A 14,056-nucleotide genomic window follows, 5' to 3' on the forward strand; every position below is an offset into this window, starting at 1 on the left:
TGTGTAGGGCTGGATGGGCAGCCCAGACCCATCCCAAATGGTGGCGGCCCCTGACATGGGCTGCTCCCATCCGGGGGCCCAGCAAATGACTCACGCTGGCTATAAACACGTCTCCCGATGGATAATGAATCCTGGTCGTCACCGCCTTTTGGGAAAGCTCTGGATTCTCTTTGCAGTGTTCCCTCCTGTTCTGCTCCCCCTCCCCTCCTGGCAGCTTCGCTCCCATGTGGGATCATTTCCTGATGCTGAGTGGAGCCAGGGCTCTGAGGCCCATTTTCCAAACCCTGGTTTGCTTCATGGTCTGTGTGGGCTGAGTTTCCCCGTTAACCATTCTGGGGGGACCGAGGCTTTTGTGCTACTGGGGCACCGCCTAGCATCCCACCACCCTCTCCGTGGATGCCCCACTGCCCAAACCACGGCTCCCCAGCCTCGCCCCACTCACCATGGAGGGCTCTTCAAACAACAAAAGCTTTATTGCAATGACACAAATAAGCCACGAGATACATTGCAAAGCGGCAGGGGTGCGAAGGGTGATAACGAAGCGCAGAGAGGGGCGATGGGAAGCGCTGGCTCGCAGAAGTGGGTACTGCTGCACACTGGCTGCAAGCTGCTGTCCCCCTGAGACCTGCTGCTCGAGCCCCCCAGTCCCACCGCTGCCCCAGCAGGGTCCAGGCAGCCATGGGCAGGGGGGGTTCAGGCAGCTGGCCTGAAGGGTGCCACGGAGGAGTTGGAGAAGCTCACGGGAAGCCGGCAGCGTCTTCAGAGGGGGCTCAAGCGTCAGCCACTGGCACCACGTCAGCTGCGGCGCTCCGGTCAGGCGGTGAAGGTGTTCCTCCCGTGGGGATCAGGGTCTGCAGAGCTGGAGGGCAAGTAAGGGAGATGGTCAGGGCTCAGCCAAGGCTCCAACACCGGTGCCTCCCGGCCCCTTAGTCTATATGAACATGGAGCAACTCTCCAACGTGACGCTGAAATCACCCACACCCCAAAAGTCAAGCTGGAGGAGCTGTGCCCACACTGAGCTCTGCTACACTACAACAAACCTCTCTATTTTCCCATGGATGCTTGCACCCAAACACATCCAACATGAGCTGGGCTGCCACATGAGCCCAGGTGGTTGCCTGGTGTGCTGTATGTTTGCCTTGTGGGCTGTCACTGGGTGCTGAGAGTGAACTTTTGGGAATTTCAGAGGAGCCATCTAAACATCCTGAGGCTGTTCCTTGGCTGAGGACAGTCCCTGCCTGCTTCTCTGTGCCCTACAAACCCATGACTGTGGGGATGGTGACCAAGAGAGCTGGTGCTGCTGGCCTCCATCAGTAAGATTTAGGGTGATGAGCAAGGGCATCACAGGGCATCCAAGGATGATGGGCAGCTGAGGGAGGAACACTGGGAAAGGGCACACACCTCTGCACATCTGCCTGGTGCTGCACTGCACCATCCTGTGCCTCTGGAAATCACCATGTTTCAGCCCAAAATATGCAGATGGGAGATCTACTCATGGCAAGAAAATAAATTTTAGCTATGCAACTGAAAATTTGTTTTAAACACGGAGATTGTGGTTTCCCTGGGTGTTGGGTATGCATCCCTAACTGGATTTTTATGGACAGTTCCTCTGCAGCTCTCCTGTAAGACATTCAGGAGCATGGCTGCATGCTTAGCAGAATGCAGCAGCATCCCTTGGGAAAACCATATCACCAGCTGCAGCAGAGGCCTCAGGCTACATCATTGCTACATCCATGTCTTCCCACCAAAAAAAACACCCCACACCACTAATTGAGTGCTTTTGGGTGAGCACATCATGTCTTGCTCCCCTTTGAACTGGGAAATCCTGTTGGATATCCGCTGTGGTTTGATCCCAAGCTATGCATGCAACCCTGAATTCCAGAGTGACGCTGCTCCATCCCTCCATCCTGCTCTCCCCATGCTGCCGGTTGGCTGTGGTGGCCCATCACCACCATGCCCACACTTCCACAGCACATCTCACTCCTCCACTGTGCCCCTGCTTCCATGGAGCATCCTACACCACCAAATCTCATCTGATGCATCAAAACCTGGAGAAGCTCCAGAGCCAAGTGTCACTCATCCCCCTTTAGATCCAGATGCAAATGCTCTTAGACACAGGCTTTCTCTAGGAATAAATAGTGACAGTGCCTGCAGGGAACCGGGACACAGTGCTCCAAGCGTGCTTCAAATATTCAAGTCCTCATGCACATCACAGACTTCTCTTTTGGGATCAAAGCAGTTCCTTCTAGAAATAGCACGCGTGTTTTGAATCAGCCACAGGCTGTGGTTCAGTGAGGCGCTCAGACGTGAAGCCTCTTCCTGCTGCTCCATCATGTTCTCCATCTTCCGGCTGGTTTTATTCCCCGCATGTGGAGCGGGCATGAGCATCATTTCTGGGAAGAGACATCCCTGCGGTTAAACTGCCTAAACACAAGTGTGGGAATACAGAGCCAGTCTGGCTTTGCACTTGGCTGGATTTAGTGTGTGGGATGCTTTCTGAGTGATCTGGAGTCTCATCTTCCTCTTTGCAGGACAACTGCGCTGAGGCAGAGTGGGAGGGGGATTGCACATCTGGAGTGGAAGGAGTTGCACATCTGGTACATTCAGTACTTCCTAAAAGTCACTGCCACGTTACCCTTTGGACAGGGGCCTAAGGCTCGCTGCCCAGCACAGCAGATTAAGATCTGCAGCTGCATTCTTTTTGAAGGGAAAGCAAAAATATCCCCCTCAGCAGAGTCCCAGCTCCCTGTGATATCCAACATGGGAGCAGGGGAATTGCACTGAGACCTTGACCTTTCTGCAAGTCATTCCACCAGCTGCAGCCGCTCCTGCTGCCAGCCAAGACACAGAGCATCCTGCCTGCGAGTGCTGGCCTCCCCGGAGACCACAAGGGGTGGAAACCCTCGGGACCTCTCCAGCAAAACCTTGTCCCTCTGCCAGACTGAACGGCCTTGGGCCACCGTAAGGTGGTGGCTTGTGCCACCGACCTTGTCCCTTGGCACAGCCGGTATATCCCGAGAGCGTGGGGACACCCATGGCCAAGGAGTCCTTGTCCATATGGGCTGAGGCGGCTCAAGGAAGGTCCCAGCACTGATGGGACCCTTCCCGCAGTGGCACGCGGTGCCAGCCACACGCTCGGTGGATGTCACTGCTCGTCACCAGTGTGGGGGGAGGACACACACAAAACCCCACTCCCTTTCCAGCAGCGTGGGATGTCTTCTGCACGCAGATGGATCAGCAGCTGGAAGCAGTGGACATCCCAGTGCTTCCCACATCCCGGCTGGAGCAGGAGGCGTGCAAAAGCTGGTCAATGGGGACACCTAGCGACCTGCCGGGGGGGCACCAGAGCTGGGGACAGGGATACCTCCCTCCCAGGGGCTGGGGGCTGCAGCCAGGCAGGGCTAGGAGAGATGCCTTCCATCCCTGTGGCCAAGGAGAAAATGAGACTAAGCATTCATCCCTACCACAGCACACAGAAACCCTACCTCTGCCGGCACCGGAGAGGGGAAATTACCCTTGCTAATGGACCATAAGCTTGGAATTAGCATAATTAAAAGTGACTAGCATGGATACATAACAAACCCCTGAAAAGCAGCTCAAAGAGAGTTTCAAATTTAAAGAGTCTCCCTGGTGAAAGTCACTTTCCCTTAGGGGAAACAGTCTATTTTTTTCAACCTTATTATGTACTACATTTGCAAATACAGTCTAGGGGAAAAAAAAATAGCATGTAACAATACTCCAAACAATTTTGGGAGCACAACAAGGATATGTGGGGGCAGTGGAGACCTTCAGCTGAGGGCAAAGGGCTGAGCACAGACCTCAGCTGGCCCCTCTCTGATGGAGACCCCCACACTCTGGGGACACTGGATCAACACTTTCCAGTCAAAGTCACAATTTCCCACAAAATAACTCATTCCCAAAGAGTTTGACTGAGCTGGTTGCTTCCAGAAATGTTGAATTATTCTGGCCGGATAAAATGCATTGTTTTGGGAGAGAAAAACAATGTATTAAAGTTGATTAACTGGGATGTTCACCTTGTATGGAATATTCAGTACAATATTAGAAATTTTTCCCAGTGGCATGGCTGTGTATGCATCACTGGAGCATTTTTAAGTTCATCCAAAATGGAAACCCAAGACTTATCGCAAATCAAAGCAAAACATTGAGGCTCCTTCCAAAGAAAGCAGCAAATCTCCTTTTGAGCCATCCTGAAGAAATCAAAGCCAAACTTGATACATTCCTTGTGATTTCGTTGTTATCCTCCTTATCATCAACATGATCCCAGGAGATGTTGCAGTGGTTCCAACCCCTCTTTCTCCAAACCATGCTCAAGCCCAGATGATGATGGATAAGCTGATTAAAGAGAAATTGCGAAGTCAAAGGGCATGCCAGCAGGAGGGATGCTTTGGATTGTCCTGTGCAGGGCCAGGATGATCCTTGTGGATCCTTTCCAACTCAGGATATTCCATGATTCTATGACTGTGCAGTTCTCCTGAGGTGACTGCTACTGCTTGGTCCGCCCTTTGTCCCCCGTGGCCATATCTACCATTCCCTGGAGCACTTCCCTGAGCACAGGTCCTTGCTGCAGCACAAGCCTTGACACGACGTCTTGGATACTGGCCTGATGCCAGAGCAATGCTTATATCCAACCTCCTCTCCTTCACCATCGATTCCTGTGGAGGCTTTTCCACAGTCTTGCTGGGTGATGGATGCATGGCAGTGGGCTGGAATGGGGATGGCACCTGGAGGTGGATGTTATCCGTGGGTTTGCTGGCGTGGGAATGGGTGTAAAGGAATTGCTGCTGACTGCTCCCCCTCTCCAGTAGCCTCTGAGCTCGGCTGCATCTGGCAGACCCAATCTGGCATTTGCTATTTTGGGCAGCGCTGTCTCAGTAGAGGTGGGGGAATAGCATGGGGAGCACAGTGCACACAGAGCAAAGGAATTCAGGGCAGATGTGATCTGCAGAAACCGCCAATTCCCGGGCAAAGCCATTTCCACCTTCATTGTCGTCAGGATGCGGTTGTGCTCCCAGATGCACAAACCCCACAACCGTGTTGGCTTGTGATGGATTTCTCGGCCTTGGTCAACACGGTGCTGCTGGAGAGTGATGAAAAGGAGAAGATGAGGAGTGCCAGTTGCCCACAACTGACTCACCACCTTGGCAGGTGGTTCTGTGCTTGTGCTGGCCAGTCAGCAACTTGGGGGAGGAACCATTTGGTGCCTGACTCCCTCCATCTTCAGCATCAGCACAAATACAAGGGGGAGATGATGTCAGCAGAGGCTACTGGCTCCACCTGAGCCCACAGCAGCACTGCCCAAAGCATCTGCACTTCTTCAGATGGGGAATCAGGGGATGGTCTTTAGCATGTCTGCTGCTGGACCACCCAAAAGGCACAGCTGAACCCAAAGTGTCAAGAAGAGCAGAGCAAGGGGTTGGGGATGGGCAGCAAAGCATCTTATGGAGGATCTGGGAGTACCTGTAACCACAGAGGCTTGGAATGCTCCGGAGAGCTGAGCATGCACGGGTTTTAGGACACCTGGGCTGAACAAATGGCTGATGCTCAGCAGCAGGGGCTGGCAGCCACCTTCACCTTCCAGGGCTGTGCTCTCATCCCTGCTAGCTCCCTGCTGGAGCCCATAACCCCCTGCCCATCTTTGGCTCCACTGATGAGGTGGCATCACCCGGAGTCCCTGACGTAGCCCTGTGTGAGTGCTGAGCAGTCAGCGCTGAAGACAGGAGGAGAAGTGATCCAGCATCCCAGCAGGAGAAAGGTGGGAAGCTGCCAGCGGTTCCTGCCGGCACTGAGGGTGGAAGAGAGGGAAAGGCCATGAAGTCTTGGGGCTCACCTGGAAAAACAATATATTTCCCATGTGGTACAGTGCAAAAATGTACAGTGCGGCTGCTTCAGCTGTCTGGGGACATGGTGTATCATGATCCCCTCATTTGCAGTCTGAAAAAAGGGACAGTCAGGAATTAACAGGCAGGAAACATATTTGTTTTCCTATTTGAGAGGTAGGAGAGAGAATAAAAGCCTGGAAGCAGAAGGCAGGACTGGGCATAGAGGGTCTTGGGGAAGGGTGTGGGGCACAGACATGGCAGATCCGTCCAGACAAGGAGGCAGTGAGAGATGTTGGTTGTTGTACCATAACTTTTAAATTAATCTTAAGGAAAACCAAAAGATTATGCAAGCCAAATACTCTCCCTTTGGAAAAAGACAGAAAGCATGGAATCACTCAGGAAGTGCATCACTCCTGGGGACCTTCTCTAAACAAAATAAAATAAAAAATTACAATGGTGATGGTAATAATAATAATAGCAATGAAGAACTATTGTATACAACCCCCACCTTCCTTCCAAGCAGCTAAAAAGGTGTGGGAGAATGCAGAGGGAAGGATGGGGCTGGAGTTGGTGGGGCGACCCAGGAGAAGAACAGTCGGAGCCCATTGGTACCAGAGCTGCACAGACATTTATTGAACACAAACAACGACAAACACAGCCAGCTCACAGAGCTTCCTGAGCTATCGTCCAAAGGTTTTGCCCATGGGGATTGCCAAAAGAGTGCTTTCAAAGGCCCCTGGGGGTGTGAATCCCACACAGCTGAGTTCTTCCCACTTCCAGTTGCTCGTTAGTTAAAAAAAAAGGAGCATTTGTGTGTGTGTGTGTGTGTGTGATTCCCTTTATTTAATATGAAAAAGGGCTTGTCTGGACCATGCCATGTTCAAAGAGAGAAGCTTGGGGGTGAACCTGTGGTTCCCGTGCGCGTTCCGCTTCCCAAATAACACAGGGTGAAAACTACACCCGTACCCTGAGGGCAGGGATGTGAGGTGGCAAAGGTGAGCCAGGACAAGCAAGAGGGAGCACCAAAGGAAGAAGGGTGAGAAAAGTAACTCATCTGAAGCACGCACAACTCTGGTTGGCATCACATATGTCCATAGGCTACAGAAAGTACCGCCAATGTCAACTCAAACGTGTAAGTAGCTACGCTAGACTGACACTAGAGACCCTGTCATCTCCGGAAGTCTCACCAGTGAGAAAAAAAACACCCCTCTCCCCCCTCCCTCATCCCCAAAAAGCAGATGAAGTATTAACACCGTACGCTGAAAACAAGGACCATAACCAAAGAGTTTGGGAGCAGCCTTGGGAGCACAGCAAGGAGCTTGTAAAGAACCGTTCCAGTGTGTGCATATGTGCATGTGTGTTTATATATATATATATATATTCATTAGTAAAGAAAAGAGTATCTGTGGAGGCAAAGGGAAGACGGTAAATGTACAGGCAGTACAGGCTGGGTGGAGTGCCGGTGGCTGGAGAGGGTCAGGTGGTGCGGAGTGGAGGATGGTGGGTGGAAATTAGAGTGCGCCCATTCCAGTGACCTCAGACGTCAGCCTAGAATAGACAGGGGCAGAGAGAGGGGTGGGGGGGAGACAAAAACAAGCGCTTAATCACCGGAGCAGAAAAGAAAACGAAGACCCTGTGGGGCAGTGCTCCTCCTCTTGCCTACGCCCTGCTTAGACGGGGTGGGCAGAGCATCTCTGGGTGGCTTGGGGTCCTCTGTGGAGGGCACAGGGGGCTGGAGCATAGAGTCAGCATAATGGCTGGCTGCCACTCCTCACAGCTGCCAGGTAGTGCCCGTTACCATCACTGTGTTGTAGCAGAGATGTCACCCACCACAGGCAGGAGACAACTCTGTGCATGGCTTCTCTTCTAGAAGCGTCTCTCCCACGGGGGACAGGCAGCTGTGCCATCTCCCCCTGCTGCTTCGTTTTGCTCTGGTTTTGTAAACTGTGGGAGAGGCTGAGCCCCATCCTGCCCCCCGTCAGGTCATCTCTGCAGAGGTGGCAGCTCAGCCAGCCCTTCCCAGCAACGAAGAGCCGCTTGGTTTTCTTTTCTTTCTCTCACTTGTCTCAGGAGGTGGAGGGGGGATTGGCAAGGAGCTGGGATTGGAAAGCCGCTCAGCCATGCCCGTGGGGGGCTGGCCCCATCCCTCACCTAAGGAGGTGAAGAGGTGCCATGGGCATGGGCAGCAGGACAGCAGGGCGGGATGGGATGATGGGGGTCTATTGCGGGTCGGGGCTGAGGTGGGTTGGGTGCAAGGAGGAGAAAGCACATACAGACCTCACCGGTACTCCCAGCCCACACCCCAACAAATGTCAGAGTCGCCGCCAACAGCCCCCTGTCCTCGGGACCCTGCCAGCAGCCTCCTGCAGCTGCACATATCCGATGCGATGGCACAGCATCAATCCTGCCCGTAGCGGAGGACACACAGAGGTGGACAGGCTTGCTTGTGTGGCTGTGCCAGGTGGGTGCAAAGCCAGTAAAAGGTCCTGTATCCCTTTAAACTCTCTATCCATGAGTCCATACACACAGGCAAACAGGTCTGAGTGGAGACAGTTCACTGCCAGCATGGAGCTAGTCCCCAACTTGTCTCTCCAGCTACACCTCCCCTGCATGCTCCCCTCTCAGTGCCTTGCCAGACCCCTGATCCCCCTCAGCATGGGCTGCATCTCCCCCTAGCCTGTGGCAGTTTTGGGAACCCTTGGCCACTGTGAAGTCCTGCTGCGCCAAGCTTTTCATGATGAAAAGGAAGCAATCAGGCTGTTCCCATGTCTTGCGCTTATTGGACTGATTACTTTCACTGGATGGAGGAAAGCCTTTGGGAGGTCTGGAAGCACGTGGAAGAGGCAGTAAGCGACGCTGGGATCCCAGCAAGCAGGTCCCAAGTGATGCCTCCCTGCCACCATCTCAGCTCCATCCCTGTCCCCGTCTTCTGCCTCATCCACAGAGAAAGACGACGGTGATTTTGCCCTACCCGTGAGCAAAATCCAGGAGCGAGGGTGGCAGGCGGGCAGGTGACTGGCACAACCCGCCAGCGGTGAAGCAGCTCCCAGTCCCCAGCCAAAGCGCCGGCTGGAGGGAGATGTCCCGCTGGTGACGTCTGGTCTCCACTCAGAGCTCTCAGCAAGACACCAACTGTCCCAGCCGGCCTTGGGAAGCCCCTCCTGGCCCATGGTGCCGGGAGCGAGGGCTGCTCCCACCAGGCCAACAGGATGGGATTGGCCGTGGCAGGAGGTGGCGGAGGTCTGCGGGGGGTCTCACCTGGCGTTGATGAGGTACTGCGCAAGGCTGATGTTTGCAGGGGTTCCTGTGATGGTAATTTGGCGCTCCGATGACCCTTCCGTGGCGTTGGCGATTTTAATCTGCGCTCCCGACATCTGCCGAATTTCATTGATTTTGGTCCCTTGGCGTCCGATTATGCAGCCTATTAGCTAGGAAAAAAAGCACGGAGGGAACGTCTGAGAAGCGGCAGCTCTGACCGTCGCCAGCGGGATGCGTGCACAACTGCACGGCCCTGGGGCACGTGTGACCTTAGTGCTCATGAAAACAGGAGAGGGACAGCCCGGGGGTGAATCCCACCTGCACACGAGCATAGTCCTCCCAGGACTCATCCAGCAGCCTGCCCTACTCTGCTCCTTGTGGGGGCAAAACCTCCAGTATCCACACGTCATGCCCAGCATCTCAGAGGGCTTCAAGGAGGGCTCATTTCAGTAATAATAATTTTTGTGGTCTAATAAATGGTCAGTGTTTTGCAAGTTACTTATCCTTTTGCCAGTTACAGCAAACTCAAATGTGGTTTGGACATGTTACTAGAAGGAAACAAGCCCTCTGCCTTTGCTGGGGACAGCCCAACCTCAGGAGCCCCCTCCCACATTCCTTCTACCCCACTGGGATGCCCTCGGTGCCTCTGTTACCCCCTCTAGCTCTTTCAGTGCAATCCAATGGCTCACTGGCATGCTCAGGAGAGCACCATGTGGCTGTGGCACCCGCAGAAGAGGTGACTCCTACTTAAAAACACATCTTTCACGCTCTTGTGAAAAAATCAGAGCCAGATGGAGGTTTGAATATCCGCAAATGTCCATCCCTTGAATTTCCTCAATGGACCTCGATGGCTTGAATTTCCTCAATGGTCTTTGTTTTCACTCATTTGTGCACCACATGGTGGTTCCCTCAAACTTGATCTCTGAAGCTTGGTGACACATAGCAAGATATCCATATTGGCCAACACAGGCATGAGGTGTTTCTGCATCCCCTTTTGGACATCTGAGCTCTTTTCTAAGGTTGCGCCTGGGCATTTTATAAGTGGGATGTTCATCTTGGCAGCTGCTGGATTTCTGCCATGGCAGAAGTGGAGACGACTACTCCTCCAAATGTTCACTGCAGCACAACTTAAATTGCAGCACAACGCCAAGCTATACCACTAAAACACACCAGGAGACCCTTAAAGAAAATCACACCTGTCCTCTGCTTCCTGAGAAGGTAGCAGCGTTTAAAAGCCTTCAAAACTACAGGAGGAAGAGGTAGGGAGAAATTTTTCAAGATGCAGGTGATGACATTTAATGCTGCTCAGGTCTGCTGAGAGCCGAGTCTCTGGCGAGTGAATGCTCTGAGTGCTCCTGGGTTCTGGGAGGTCCCCTGGCATCCCTTCCTCCCCTTTTGCAAGGGGTCTCTTGATATTTGTGAAGATTGCTACGGTCCTCCAGGCTCCACAGACACGGCTGCTGGAACCTCTGGAGCGCTTGCAGAGCTCCCTGCAGTCTCCTGGAGAGGGGTCCTTGCTGGACGGACAGATGCAGACTGGTGATTAATCTCCCACAGACTCCTCTGGAGATTTGCTCCACGGTGGTTGGCCCTGGGGTGAAGCATCTCTGAGGGTTTCAGCTGGCAGATGCTCAGAAGCTGTTGCACTGCCACGTCTCTTGGGCGGAAGGAGGTCCTGGCAGAGGTGCCAGGCAGCTGCAGCCGGGCTTGCTGCCTTTCCCTCGTGCTGCTGGGTGTTGGTGAACAGCAGGAAGAGGTAGCAACAGCTGCCAGACCCCATCCAGGGACTCCTGATGAGGACGGGCTGAAGGTGCTTGCTGGTGATGGAGATGGGGACAGAGGCTGGCTGTCATCCCCCTGCTTGCCCTTCTCCTGATTGGAGTGCAGATTGGTTCTTAATCCATAGAAACCGGTGGGCCAGTCCAGAAGCAAGTGAGACACATGAATCCAGGGGCTGGCTGTGTTGTGCTCTCCATCCCACCTCCTTCCACTGGAGCATCCCCAAGCACCCTGCCCAGCATGACTCCAGCCTTGTCCCACCAAATATCCCAGTCCAACACCCACAACTCCTCCATCTGTTAAGACTCCAAAGCTGCCTGTCACCAGCACTGAGATGAGACACACCGTCCTTCACACACTTGTGTGGCACTTTGTGGCATGAGAAATGTTATTTACTTACCTCCTCTTCACCACCCCCCCCAGCCCACTCACTACCCTTGAGCTGAAACATCATCTCAGACGTGCCAGTGCCTGATTAAGCAATTAAGAGTTTAATCAGGGCTGGCATGGGAGCTCTCTCCCTTTCCCAGTGCTATCAACTGGGCATGTTTCATGAGCACTGAGTTCACTTGGAAAGGGAAATAGAGCATTAAGGATTGTACCTAGGGAAGCTACCGATGGGGTAAAGTCAAGTGGGCACTTTATGCTGCAGGTTGATCCCCAACGGACTGCACATGGATAAGGGAACATGATGAAGGGGCACCTCTAAATATATTTAACAAAGCCATATGGCTGCAGCTTATATATATACACACACATATACATATATGTGTCTACACACACGCACACACAGACATGCCAAGGAAGCACTTGGATCTACTTACATCATTGGGAATGGTGAGTTCATGAGTACTGGCCGGGGGACTGGCATCCAAACCTGGGCATATGCAAGGAGACATGGTTATTACAGCTTGCAGAGGCAGCACGATGGAGCTCCACTGCTTTCCCACAACAGTCAACGCTGCAAAGGCTGCGTCCTGCTCCGGGGTGGGAGGGGAAGGGGATCACACACTCTGGGACAAGGAGGGGGAAGATGGTTGCTACCTGACTCTGCTGGAGCTGGGTGTCACCTTCCCTGCATCCCTTGAGCTGCCCCATGAGTGCCTCGCTTCCCACCCTTCATCCTCCCACTGGGAATGGCTTCAGAGGAGGGTGCAGGGTTTCAGCATCACCAAAGAGAGGTGGGAAAAACACCTTTCCACACAGCAGCAGAGAGCATGCTGGCTAGGACACTCACCAGCCCAGCAGGAATGCTGTCCATGCACCCTCCAGCCCTCTCTGGATGCAGCAGCATTGAGCTGCTTTGGTATGACAGCAGCTTGGTGTCCCAAAACTGGTTTCCCCAGGGAATCCAGCAGCACTGGCACAAGTCCTTTGCAAGTTAAAGCCCCACAGACTCACCCTAAATTTAAGCCAGACTGCTAAGACATGCAACCTAGCTGGACCCAGGACCAGCTGTCCCTCTTATTCCCAAGGGAAAGCAAGATAAACAGTATGGAGATTCAGATCCTGCTTCCCTACAAAATTACACGCCGAAGAGCAAAGGCAGAGGCGTGCTTCCTCCCAGCCTCTCCTGGATCAGGGAGAGCTCTCTCCTCCATGGTGGGAATGGCTGGAGCCAGCAGGATACCCTGTGTGTGCAGCTCCGGAGGTAAGAGGACACCATGCCATAGCGCTCCTAGGCCAGGTCAAAGCCTGCCTCTCCCACGATTTTCCATATTAAATCACCTCAGTGCCGAAGTAGGGATGTCCTATGCCAAATCTGCAAGAAAGCAGCTGTCTGGTGGCTGATGGGAATTCGTAGTAACTGGAAAAAAAACCCCTCATCCTTATGATATAGACCACTGATAAAGGATTTTTAGAGCACAGGAGACTGCCAGGTCTGTATCTGTGGAAAGGGGAGTAAGTAGGTGCAGAATAAAGAGAATAAGGAGACTGGAAATGCAGGGCTGCTGCAAAAGAAGACAGCAGCAGCTCCAAATTCCTCACATATTTCCATCGAGGGCCGCAGCACTGAGGAAGAGGAGCTCCAGGTAACTTGGATGTGCTCATGCATGATGTTAGGCTGTTAGGAAGTGAGGGTTGGGAGGCCCTGGCACAGGTTGTCTACAGAAGCTGTGGCTGCCCCATCCCTAGAAGTGTTCAAGGCCAGGCTGGACTGGGCTTGGAGCAACCTGGGCTAGTGGGGGTTGGCAGGAGGTTGGAATGAGATGGGCTTTAAGGCTCCTTCCAACCCAAACAATTCCATGATTCTACGAGTCTGAGTCCTGCGCTCTCCTGAATGCAGCTTCCCAGACACACCTCCCTTGCAGGAGGTCTCCTCACCACATTTTTCACTTGGGAGCACGGAGATGAGAGGAGATGTTAGAACTGGGGACGCAAATCCTCGGCTAGGCAGCCCTCTGCTGTCCTTCACCCCTGCCAGGGGTACTAATGCCAAACCCTGCACAAAACAGATCCTGCCCAGCTCTTACACCACAGGCAATGCTCACTGCTGACTTTACAGCACACATTTCACCAGCCCTGGACTGTCTTGCACACTGAGCTTCCTCACAGTTCAGGCAAGGTGGACTGCACCTAACACAGACATGCCCCTCAGAGGAGGGTGTCCCAGCCTCTCAGTCATGCATTACAAGGCTCAGCTCAGTAGCAGCCTGGGTATGGCAGAAAATGTCTTCTGAAGGGAGCAGAGCACTGGGGATGGGCTCAGAGCAGCACTGAGGCATCCAGGGCTCTTTGGGAATACGAGCTAAGCTCCTCAGACTCATAGGTGGCATCTCCTGTCCCGTGCTCAGATGCCATGGGTGCTGCTGAAAGCCCTTGGGACACAAGGTGCCATGGTACTGCACCATCCCTGCATCACAGAGCCATCAAGGAATGGCTTCCCCATTACCTGGAGACTGGTTTATTTTAGCACTCCAGATTCTCCCTCTCTGATATGCACAAGCAGTCCCTGAGGCTGTAATGAAGGTGTCAGGGCAGGATTAGTGCCTTGGGTGACTGCAAAGGGCAAAGAGGACATGCAGAAAACATGGCTGCGCAGGTCAGCATCATGAAATCTCTACTTCTGCAGTCTTGTGGGGTCTATCTACTTGGGCTACATTTGCTTTCATAGTTAGGTGACATCCTCAAACTTCTGAGGCATGCATGGGATGGCTGTGTGCCCCAGGCATGCCCAG

At 53.3% G+C, this 14,056-nt stretch overlaps 1 protein-coding gene across 11 annotated transcripts in view; it reads right to left on the bottom strand.

Moving 5' to 3' along the window:
• Nucleotides 1–482: 482 nt before the first annotated feature.
• Nucleotides 483–14,056, bottom strand: part of PCBP3 (poly(rC) binding protein 3) — a 51,885-nt gene continuing 38,311 nt past the window's right edge. For 6 of the 11 annotated variants that reach the window (XM_018071661.1, XM_018071659.1, XM_018071658.1 and 3 more), the window contains 3 exons: nt 11,702–11,754; nt 9,099–9,268; nt 483–859 (listed from right to left, as the gene is read on the bottom strand). In XM_018071661.1, coding sequence (XP_017927150.1) covers nt 814–859; nt 9,099–9,268; nt 11,702–11,754 — 269 coding nt within the window. In that variant the 3' untranslated portion in view covers nt 483–813. Of the gene's footprint in view, nt 860–6,455; nt 7,389–9,098; nt 9,269–11,701; nt 11,755–14,056 lie in introns of those variants that run through there. The other 5 variants (XM_018071660.1, XM_018071656.1, XM_025895011.1 and 2 more) reach the window with 1 other exon arrangement.

This window comes from Manacus vitellinus, unplaced genomic scaffold (genome assembly GCF_001715985.3).
Source record: "Manacus vitellinus isolate BGI_N305 unplaced genomic scaffold, ASM171598v3 scaffold_20_pilon, whole genome shotgun sequence".
NCBI classification, from domain to species: Eukaryota; Metazoa; Chordata; class Aves; order Passeriformes; family Pipridae; genus Manacus; species Manacus vitellinus.